A 12,197-nucleotide genomic window follows, 5' to 3' on the forward strand; every position below is an offset into this window, starting at 1 on the left:
AATTATGGATTGATAAGGAAAGGTGAGGTGGCAATATCCAATTGGTTGGAAACCCAAACTTGAAGAAAGAAAGTCTTCAATAAATAAAATCCCTACAAAAAAAGAATTTTAGCAAAAATTCAATTACCTAATCTAAACTTTTAATTTAAAAATTTTAAGTCAAGATTCCTTTTAAAATATTTTCATTGGAGGACAAATAAATAGATGTAGTTAGAGACAAAATTGGATTCTTTCCACCTTTCTTATTAGGATTAAATCTCCATAAATAAATCCGAATCATCATTCCCTTTATCATAAATCTGAGAGAGAGAGAGACAGGGTGAGAGAGGAAAATTCGTGTACTATAGAGAAGAATAGAAGAAGAAGAAGAGAGAAGAAGAAGAAGAAGGAGATTCGGACTGTGCAGAACCAGCAACTTGGCGTCCAATTTCAACCATTTTTAGAGCTGAATTAGAAAAATCTTATTTCACAATAAAACGTAGCCCCATCTCTTATCTTTTCAACCCAACTTGAATCAGCCCAAACGAAAATCAGAATAGAGAGATATTACTAATATTCTGAAGGTAGATCATTCTATGAAAAATCTATGTTTCCCAAATCCGAGTTTATGCAATATAGTGATGTTGATTTCATCATTACCTTAATCATAGGACTTCATTAAAGTGGTTCTGAATTAGAAAGACATATATCAACATTATTGAAGCATTGATTTGAGGCCACTTATAGAAACCCTAGTCGCTTCACATAAGGTGAGTAGATCTTTAACCATTATACTTGATATCTTCTCTTCATATAAAAGTTGTTTTGAAACATTGTTTTAAATCTGAAATTTAGTTTTAAATTGAGATTTATCATGCCGAAAACATATTTCATTCATGCTTTTATTCAATTAAATTGTTCACACATGATTGCTTGCAAGGAATGGTGATTTTCTTATGATTTAATTCACATATGTGTGTGCAGAATTTTTAATAATGTCATGTTTATAGACTAATGAATCCAATGCCTATTTGTTGATAGTATGATGAAGGTCTATGAATGATTCTTCATGATTATAACTTAATGCATGATGTTTTTGGATGATGCACAAAAATCCAATTTTGTTTAGGGTTTACTTTTAAATTTTCATTGATGTTATTGTTGGATAAGTGATTGCGAAGATTTTGCCCAATCTTTCCTATTATTGTTCTTCACTTTATGTATTGATATGTTGATGAAAGTTATTGTTTTCAAACTTTATTTTTATTCTTTTCAATAGCATGTGTTAGGGTGGAATTGAGGAGTCATGACCCTAAGTTCCGAACTTGGATGTATAGCTTTAATTATAAGCAAACCCTTGATTGTTATTTTATTGTTTACCTTACCAACATTGGTGAATATGTTGGGGTAAGAATAAGTTGGCGAGTTTTTGAGTTACGGGCTTACCCTTATTAGAGCTATATGGGCTACTAGAAAGTGGAATGATGATAAAAAACTCTCCAGGAGGGTTGGGGCAAGTTTGGTCACTAGTTTCTCCATTAGTTTCTTGATGTTTAGAGGGGACAGTGTTGTTGTGGTTGATCATAACTGGAGTTCATACGCCACTATCATGAGGGCATTGACCAGTGTATGGTAACTAGCTCACACTAGTCTATTAGGGAGTGATGTGTTTGTTATTTTACGTTCTTTCGATATATCTTTCGTTGATTATTGTCATATATACTTTTCATTACAGTAGTGGTGATAAGCAAATATGGTTATAATCATTTTGTTTTGTTTTTTCGGATTTATATATAAACATTATTGTATGTCTTTACATTTTGTATTACTTGTGCATGTTTTCACACCTGTATAGTTGTTGTGGATTTACTTGCTAAGCTTTTCCCGAAGTTTACCCTCACCACTTTTCAGATGAACAACTTTATGAATGCAAACCTGGATGTGAGGATGTACTAGAGGAGGAGGTCCAAGGGGACGAAGCGTTCAGATTAGAAGAAGACAACTATTATTAGAAACTTTACACTTTCTTTCAATTTTAGAAGAACTTATTATTTGTTTAAGTTTAATTTAATTTTGGGATTGTAACCTTTATTTAAGAATTTTAAGTTTAATTTAAAAGTTGTAATAGCTTAGTTTGACTACCCTATTTTAGTTGAAGTGTTAATCTATATGTTTGTGTTTTGGTTCTACTTCGGTTCATATCTCCTTGACATAAACGATCTTGTGGACCGTCAATGTCCCTAAACCGCTAGGGCGGTTCTAGGGGCGTTACAAGGTCAGTCAGATCCTTTGTCTCGGGCGTCGTGTTCACCCAAATTACCATTGTGTTCTATATGGCCATTGCGTCCGGCTCGACTGTCCTCCTGGTTAATAATTCTTCGAGGACTTCGTTGTTGGTCCCCTTGCTGTGTCGGACTTTGGCGCGAGTGGCTGTGATGCGACTCTTCCTGGAGTGAGTGACTCCTTTGGGGGTCCTCCGGGTGGCCTCGGCGCCCCCGATGCACACTATTCTAGCCCAGTCGACCCGAGAAGACCGATCTCCTTGATGCTGAGGCCACCAGGTCAAGGTCCACCCACGTCTTAGACCCCGCTTGGCTGTCCTCGTCCCTCGAGTTCGGCCGCGGAGGGAGAGTTCGACGAAGTGGTCGAGATGACGCCTAGTGACTCAGCTCACCTCGGGCTCGGTTATCTACAAATTGAGGGGTCCTAGCAGGCGCGAGTGACAATGGTGGCGCTGGTGGCTGACCCAAGTTCCCCCCTTGAGCTAGCTGAGCCACGAGGGTGCGCAACGTCTCATTTGTGTGAAGCATTTGTAATTGGAGGTCCATGAATCAATGATTATTGGTTGAAGCCTTAGGGTCAAGATTCTCTGATATGGGAGGTAGCGGTGGTAAGTTAACATCAACTACCATCGGTTCGCCCTGCGGTCGTCCCAGTGTCGTATTCTATAGGCTAATTTCGTTGCCGCCGTCCCCGGGCAGGGTCGGTTCGGCCGCCGCGTCCATGCTGTATCGATTTCCTCCTCCTCATGGAGGTCTTCTCGTCGCTCCCTGGTGCGAGGTTTCGGGTAGAGACGAGTTTCTCTCACCCCCGCCGGGCTACGTTCCCTCTCCCCTAGAGGCGGTGCCGTGTTGACCCGATCTCGTATGCACCAATGTTTTCGCTCTTTCGATTGGTAGAAACGACTATGCTTTACAGACGTCGTTTCCCACAGAAGATGCCAAATCTGTTGCGAGTGAAAAACTTCATCATTCGATTCACCCACGGAGGAGCCTGCAAAACCGAGTTAGCACAAGAGAGCCGGTGTGACTCCGGTCAAGGACTCTCTGATGCTTAAGTTAGGCCTCCAAAGCAACAGCAGTTCAAATTTTTTGAAAAATGAGCTGAGCGTTTGAGCTCCATACCTGAGTATTTATAAGGTGAGAGTAGGGCAACGAAGAAGAGTCCTTGTATGACAAGAGCTTTATTTTTGGTAGGAGTCTGTCTAGCGGAGTCGTATTTAGACGTGGATTCTTTACTTGGTAAGAGTCCTTATCTGGATGTGATACGGTTCTGTTTTTGGATGGAGGTCTGATCCGGTTGAGCGGGCGTATCTTGCGAATGTCGGGACATCTGACGTGGCTTTGTGATCTACTTAAAACACGAGCTCGGCTCGGGGCTCCCACTCGGGGGTCGGCTCGGGTCTAGTTGGTTCTAGCAGATGGGGATGTTGACCTCGTCGTCCGACCATGAGAGGCTCGTTTCGCTACCGACCCGGTCAGCCATGCTGTTGATCACGGCGGACTCGACTGGGTTGCCGACCCTGGAAGACTTGGCCACGTTGTCGGCTTCGGTGAACTTGACTACATCGCCGACCTCGCGGTACTTGTCCTTGTCATCGGTCGTGGAGGACTCGCACATCTTATGGTCCCCTTTTTCCCAAGATCAATGGGTTCGGCTCGACCTTGGTCAGGCCATGCGTCAGCCGCTGGTTGGCCGTCATTTTGTGGCTCATCAATGGCGTTTATTAATAATAGGCCTCTAGTCCTCCGCCCAAAGCCATTGCACCAGTTTCTTGTTTTAATAGTGACCGAAATTCTCACCAACAGGCAGAGAGGTGGGATCTCTCGCTATGCTTTCTCATTCGCAATGATCAGGTATAGGTTATGATCGGAGGAGGTTAATGAAAGGTCAAAAAAATGTCAAAAAACATTTGGAGGTCCTGTTTTGGCTACTTTTGCAATATCTATCTTTGTTTTGAGTAGATTAGTTAAAGTAAAAGTTGAGTAGTCAATTTTATAAAGTAAAACTCATGTAATGTTCATATAGTTTTTTCCAATAAAAAAATTGGTAACATTCCATATCAAGCAAAGGTTAAGGACCTACATAATACCTCATCATATGGTGGGCCAGTCCACCCCTTACAAGAGATGTACAGGTACAGAAATGGACACGTGTATGATTATTCACCTTTGGATTTTAGTCTAAGAGATCCCTTCTTTTTTTTATCATTTTGGTAAGAAAGAGCTCCCTTCAGCAATTCAGATCCTCTACAGTGCAGCTGTCCTGTTGGCCTGAGTGGTGTAGAAACAGTCGCATACAATGATCGTCTTATCTTTGTCTGAGTATCTTATTTGACCGAGAATAAGGTAGTCATTGCATGACGACTGTGTCTACACTGCTCAGACCGCTAGGACAGCTGCGCTGTAGAAGATCTGAATCCTCCCTTTAGTCATGCGCTCTTTAGAAGTCCTCGAGAAATTAAGGAATTTTAAGAGTATTCTACGGTTCTATTCGACACAAATGGTGTACTTGTGCATGTCAATCCTCTTAACCCCACCACTAAAGACTACCAACCCCCTCTCTCTCTCTCCACATAAAGTAAGAAAATAATTAAAGACGAGGAAATATTAAAAGAAATAAAAAGAAAGTAAAGAAAGCTCCAATAACGGAGAAACCAAACAAAACCATCATTCATAAATCAACCATGAAGGGTTGCTTTTCCACAAAGTCTTGATTACATAAACATCTGAGGAGAGGAGGAGCATCAAAGCTTCGGAGAAGATGAGCATAAGGAGCTACCATGTAGATGACATTTCTTTCTGTTTGCAAGCTCCAGCCTTCATTGAATGGCTCTCGCCAACAACCTCACCTTCTTCCTCTTCTTCTTCTTCAATAACTCAGCAAGCTCAGTGCACAAGTCCCACAAGCTGCCTAGCACAGCCTCCCTTTTATAAGAGACAAGAAGAAGAGCTCCTTCAGCAAAACAACCGATGCCTACCTCTCCTAAGCAGGTTATCTGAAACTAAGCCCTTGAAAGAAGAAGCCATTCAACTGGAAGAGGAGAGTGGCCTAGGTTTCAAAGATGAGAAACTAGAGAAGGTTACTGTGGCCTTGCACATTGGGTTGCCAAATTTGGAAGATTCTGAGACTGAAATGAAGTCCTTAAGCTATAAGGAAGAGGAATCCATGAAGAAGAACTTTGAAGATCGTCCATTGAGCACTGAGAGTAGATTTTGGATTCCCACACCATCTCAGATCCTTATTGGGCCAACCCAGTTTGCTTGCTTCCTCTGCAGCAAGACCTTCAATAGGTATAACAATATGCAGGTAATTCTGAATCTTCTTGATAAATATTTTAGCTTTCCTTTTTCATGTCTCCTTTAGGTGAGAAGAATATCCCCTCCAATTATTTATTTATTTATTCCCATAACCAATTTTGGCACCAGTTTTGATTCTATTAAGAGGGGGAAAAAATAATATAAGAAGTAATATATATATAATATTTCGAATGTTGGGTTTTGGTTTTGATATTCTGTTCTTTTTCGGTAGTTTTCAATTTTGATTTCTGCTATGATAGGATGCCTAGTTATGTGTGAGTTGGTGTAGTAGCCAGTAAGAGTTTGGATTTATTTATTATCTCTGTCTGGAATCTAACTCCTCTCAGGTTTCAGTTCGGTCAGGTTCGTAGGTTCCTCTCATAGGGGTTGAAAATAACGACTTCATCCTCTGCCCGAACACAATGCCTGGGTGGGGTGAGATCGTCATTTTTGCCCTCCCTATGAGAGGAACCTGCGAACCTGACCGGACAGGGAAGCTGAGAGGAGAAAAATTCCTCCGGCTTAGCCTTAAAGAGAGAGAGAGAGAGACTTTTTCCCCTCCATCCCAACATAATAATCAAGGGAGAACGACAACCTGAAACATCTGAAGCTGAAAATTAGGAAACTCTTTGTCACACTATTTCCTCATATAGGCTCTACAATTAACTAAGACAAAAGCGGATCTATGTATGAATATTTGCACCATTCTTGGTAGAAAATCCAGTTCTCCTTTTGGTTCTCTTGTTTAATTATTATTATTATTATTATTATTATTATTAGAAAAAAAGAACCCTGCCTGGGCCAGTGGCCCTGTACCCAGACACAAAAGCGTATAAAATTACTGTTCCACCCCTGTGATATCAAAAGTCCCATTTTTGTTGATGTCGCACGCACTCTCATTGGCCCTCACACTAGCGCAGGGACCAAGGACCGAACGATCACACGACGATCTCTTGCCCTTTATTATTATTATTACTATTATTTCCTTTCCTATTTTATGAATAAACACCCAACTGCAAGGGGTTTACTTCATCATGCTGGTAGTTATGGCCTCGTGGAATGATCCTCTCTCTCAAAAAAATCAGATATTCTTATAAGAGTTTTAACTGTTCTTGTTCTTAATTTTCCCTTATTTGACCACTTAGAGGATGGTTTTCCTATCATAAGTAGGCATTTTCATTGATTTTTGGGAAATAGTACAAAAACCTACAAGATACTTGAAAGCACCTGAAGCACTCTGATCATTACTTTCTCATTGTTGACTTACAATCAAATAGGATCTCTCTCTCTCAGAGGTGGGGGGGGGGGGGGGGGAGGTTAAGTAAATATGCAGCACGGATCTAAGCGAAATTATATTCTTCAGTCTACTAGGACAAGGAATCTTGGTCAAATTCAATCTAGTGCAGATAGATGTTCCTAGTCCAAGAAACAGTTGCTCCCCAAAATACTCAATCAAAATACAGAAAGGTGAATATTTCTTAGTTCAATTTTGGCTATTATAATGGGAAAACAGAATTTTGCAATGATCCTTGTCTAGAAGGCACAATGCTACTATAAATGGTTATAGCCTTGTTTTTCAAATCATGTCAGTTTCTTTTCCAATTTCGAGTTCCTTTTTTCTCGTTTTCAATGAATAAATTAGGGCTGGAGGTTACCTTAATATTTGTTGAAAGAGCACATAGATTCTCCGAAGAAAAAGAAAAAAAAAAAAATAATGTTAGTGGAAGACTAGACAACAATGAGGCACGAGGGAGATATGGCTCTGATACCATGTTAGATTCTAATCCAAAAGCTCGAAAATTGTTGGGTGAAGACATGCCTAAAGTTCCGGACAAACCATGTGAGACTATAACTCTATAAATTCTAACAACATATCCAGATATTTTCATGCTAGTTATCTCCTTTGATGGACCCCATTGTATGGACAGACGATTTACAGGAATACGCATACCGAACATTGTGATGATGGATTGAATTAATTTATTTCAAAAAATTTCCCCGCAACCCTCTTTTTGTCATTAATATTTATTGATGATGCAATTTTGTAGTTCACATCTCCTGGATTACATTGAATTTGCAATCAACATGACTTCTATGTAGACATCTCCAATATAGATTGATATTATTCATTTATCAATCTATTTTATTTCGTTTATTTTCTCTTATGTTCTAAGAGAGCAAAATACTTTTGCTAACTCCTTGGCAAAGAAGCCACTGTCTGTAACATGTACGACAATTTGACCTAATTCTGATCCGTAGATTGTGGAGTGATATTCTTCTCCACCCATGTGTACTACATGTTAATCTCCATAAAGTTTCATTCTACTAAAAAAGAAAAATAATATTGTTAGAGCTAGAAGACACCAATATTAGACCACATTGGAAGAATAGACATAACATCATAGGATCAAATAGGCTTAATTGGGATCTTATTTTTATTGTTCCTTGAATTTCTTTTTAATCCAGTCTTTCACTGTAGGATTAAACTATAGTTCCTTCATATGACTTTGTTCCTCAATTTCCTTTACTTCTAAGTTTTAAGTTCAATCTACAATTAGGAGTTCAAGGCATGAAGCTGATCATGAACTTTGGGGTGCAGATGCATATGTGGGGCCATGGTTCACAGTACAGAAAAGGACCAGAATCACTCAGAGGAACACAACCAACAGCAATGTTGAGACTTCCTTGCTATTGTTGTTCCCATGGTTGCAAGAACAACATCAATCATCCTCGAGCTAAACCACTGAAAGATTTCAGAACTCTTCAAACACATTATAAGAGAAAGCATGGAGTGAAGCCATTCATGTGTAGGAAATGCGGCAAACCATTTGCAGTTAAAGGAGATTGGAGAACACATGAAAAGAACTGTGGGAAGCTATGGTATTGTACATGTGGATCAGATTTCAAACATAAGAGGTCCCTAAAGGATCACATTAGATCCTTTGGAAAGGGTCATTCTCCACACCCTTCTCATAAATGCTTGGTAGAAGAAAAAGAATGCCTCACAGGATCCGAAGATGAAGTGGGTTCAGGGAGACCATAGAAGTCTCTACTAGTTTACTTTTAGTTTGAAGATCCATGACCCATTTCAATCTCTTTGCTTTTAAGTAGTTATTAGGGTTTTAGTTTTGTGAGCTTATCTAAGCTTGTGCTCTGAAACAAAAAACTCTCAACAAGTGTCTACAGGAAACACAGAGAGAGTCGTTTGCTTCGGAGCACTGGCAGAATGATGAGCCATAATAACTTTTAGACGGTTCGGTAAGTGGCTTTGTTAGTACAGTTGTGTTTCCTTGAAGCATGGTCATGAAGTAGCTGAATTTTCTTCAGCCTCAAGAACTTGAAAGCAGCCCGGAATTATGTTCCAGGAATCAGGTGTCTGTAATCATTCAATGGGGAAAATTTGTCCACTTCATTGACTAACTAGTTATATTAATATAATAAATGGGTTTGTTCTTTTCATCAATATCTTTTTTTTTTATTTGGTAAAAGGAAATTAATTCATAAGAACGTGGCCCTGGCTGATGTGGCTTAAACTTAAGAGAGTTATTAATAGGTTTAGATTCCCTATTCTAATTTTATTTTATTTTATTTTTGGGACTATCCTACTCAAGGGCCTATAGGCCAACTACAAGCCAAGGGGAAGGCTAAGACAAGCCCACAATCTACAACTAGGGGGGAGGGGGGAGGGGGGAGGGGGGAGGGGGAGAAAGGGTGCCTTTTTTTTTTTTTTTTGACACAATATGCAATCCAGGAGAATCGATCCCTTAACCTCCTGGGGGGCATGCACCAACTTGCAATGCCACCAACCAACTGAGCTAGCAGTTGTTTGCAATTCCCTATTCTAATGGGTAATTGCTGTAATGGATAATTGTTGTGATGGTGAGTAGTTTACCTATCGAAGTATAATAGGGAAAGGGGTTCTAGCTTTGGTTAAGGTATACACAAGAACAATCATCATTTTTGTGTATTCTTATAATGCCCCCAAATCCGTTCAGGAGTTTAGGTCGTTACCGATCCACAAGATCGATATTCTTAGCGAAAGGGAACCAGAGTGTGAAACCAAAATAAATCATTAAAGTTTCAAATTATAGTAGCAGCGTATCTAATCACAACTATTCTCATAAACACAGTGGAAGTCTTAAATTTAAACCATAAATCCTTATTAGGGTCATCCTCAGAATCCCAAGAAAAAAACCTTTAATAAAATTCTTTCATAAAGTCTCAAAATAAGACATTAGTTTCAAAAGGTACTAAACTAATAACAATCCCTAATATTCTCTAACAACAAATATAATAGGATCCATCATTGTCTTCACGTGGCTCCTTCTCTTTGTCCGCCCATCCACCATGTGCGAGTTTAGATTCTATGGACTCATTATCAAAAAATGGTAATGGGGGTAAGCTTTAGAGAAAAACCTTAGCAAGTACACCTCATAATAACCATTCAAGCATTTCAGAATAGAGCACAATTTAACAAAGTGGCAGTAGGCAAGAAAATACGAAAAACATGATGATAACGAAATAGAAGATCAAAAATAAATGAGATTATACAGTATATATACATGTTATAAAAATAGTTTTCTCCAGAACCTTATCAATTAATTTCGTGTATACATGAAATATGACCCCGTAACGTGATACAACCTTTAACCATTTTCAGTTCCCATAAATGCCAAAATCTTATAATTAATCATACATCTTTCAGGATCATGACATAGTGCCCCGGAACGTGATACAGCCTGTAACATAATACAACCTTAAATACTATATCATCACCATTAGGTAAAAATCAATAAATTCTTTATTTCAACCAAAATGTAGGAGAACATAATCTCCAACTCACGTATTAACTTAAAACATACTTTTATAAGATTTCTCTCTTTAAACATAAGTACGACAATAAACACAATACTAGTACCACTATAGGAAATTAAAATCGGTACATGCTATAATCATCACATGAAATTTCTATGGAAAATAAACCATAAGGTAGATTCACCAAAACAAACAAATCGAGATCGGAAATTATTCATAGTTTGGTTCAAGATGGATTTACATAAATCAACAATCTAATAGGAATAGATCATTTAAAGATATAATCGAGAAGACATAAATCATCAGAGATAAGTTTGAATGGAGCAAATAATCATTGGAGATTAAATCGAATAGGCATAGATCATCAAAGATAAAATCGAAATGAAAATAGATCATTAGAAATACAATTGAATAGGTATAGATCATTAAGGATAGAATTCAAATAGACATGGATCATTAGAAATAAAATCGGATAGACATAGATCATTAAAGATGACATCAAATAGAGCATCGAGTCTTTGAGGATCAAGAATGCAAGCATGGAAATTAGGAAGTGTACTTACAGCATGAAGAAATCAAGATGAAATCCTAATCCCTTTAGATAAAATGTCTTCCATACCCAATTCCTACTTCCTTTGTATCACCCAGCCTAAGCTTGAAAGAGGATCCAAGTTGCACATTCCGGTGGGAAAGGTATGCTTTCCCCCCCCCCCCCCCCTTCTCTTCTTTCTCTTCTTCCTCTCCATGATCTCTCTCTCTCTCCCTCTCTTTCTCTAAAAAATTGTCCAAGGGTGAGAGCTCCCTCCCATGATTTTGTTCAGCTAAAATCTTGATTCCCAAGATTTGACTCTAAACTAGGTAATTTCTTAGATTGAAACCCCCAAAATAATCCTCCAATTATTCCTAGAAATCTCCCTTCCCTAACAAAGTTTAAGATTCAGAATTCTTACCATTACACTAGCCTATTTCATATCCTACTTACTAAATTCGATTAAACCCAATATTGTACATACTTTATACCATTACTATTTCATACACAGCGATCATAGAAACTCTAATCAGAACCAGATCACCTAAAATATTTATTTTAAAAAAAAAAAATTAATTAAAAGAAATAAAATTGTAGCATGAAATCTTGGACTTTGACAAGTCTATCGTTGACTCTAGACCACCATGTCATCTCCTAAGGTTTAGGCTATGACCAAACTATCCTAAAAAACTGGGGATATTACAATTCTGAGGAGAGACAAGAAGGCTAGAGGGTAACCTCTTAAACAACCATTGTTGAGATATGACAATAGTCCCCGAAGCATACAATGATTGCAAGAAAACATCGGAGATGTACAACAACGTTTGAAAATGTGACTTTTGGACCTGAGGTAGGTCACTCTCCCTGTTGATTCCGCTGCTTTAATGGAGAATGCTAATACGTGGAAGGTATAGTTGTTGGGCTACATGGCTCCTCCTATCACGGATTGGAATTGGGCCATACTTAGGTAACTGTTACCAACAGGGCGTTCCTTGCTAAGAATCAGTCACCTTATTGATCTCCCTAAGAATACAAAAAAAAGAGCAAGCTCTAAAATACAATGATAAATGTAAAGTGTCTTCCACCACTAGCTAAACTGATTATCAACGGGATGTTTGTTGTTGTTCCCGAAAAGTATATGTCTAGTTCATGACAATCAAATTCCACTAGTAAATTCTCAATGCGGTTTGAGAGTATCTCCAATAAGCCGTTTTTTATCGCCATTGCTTCACTGACTAGAATGGAGTTAGATGTCATATTCTTTGACATTGCAAAGCGAACGTACTTGACAATGA

At 38.6% G+C, this 12,197-nt stretch overlaps 1 protein-coding gene across 1 annotated transcript; it reads left to right on the forward strand.

Annotated features, from left to right (window-relative positions):
* Positions 1-4,898: 4,898 nt before the first annotated feature.
* On the forward strand, positions 4,899-9,021 carry LOC122649871 (zinc finger protein WIP3-like). The gene is made up of 2 exons (XM_043843125.1): positions 4,899-5,568; positions 8,158-9,021. Exons 1-2 carry the CDS (start codon positions 5,023-5,025, stop codon positions 8,599-8,601), a joined length of 990 nt encoding a protein of 329 aa, XP_043699060.1. The 5' UTR covers positions 4,899-5,022; the 3' UTR covers positions 8,602-9,021.
* Positions 9,022-12,197: the final 3,176 nt, after the last annotated feature.

Source organism: Telopea speciosissima, chromosome 2 (assembly GCF_018873765.1).
Source record: "Telopea speciosissima isolate NSW1024214 ecotype Mountain lineage chromosome 2, Tspe_v1, whole genome shotgun sequence".
NCBI classification, from domain to species: Eukaryota; Viridiplantae; Streptophyta; class Magnoliopsida; order Proteales; family Proteaceae; genus Telopea; species Telopea speciosissima.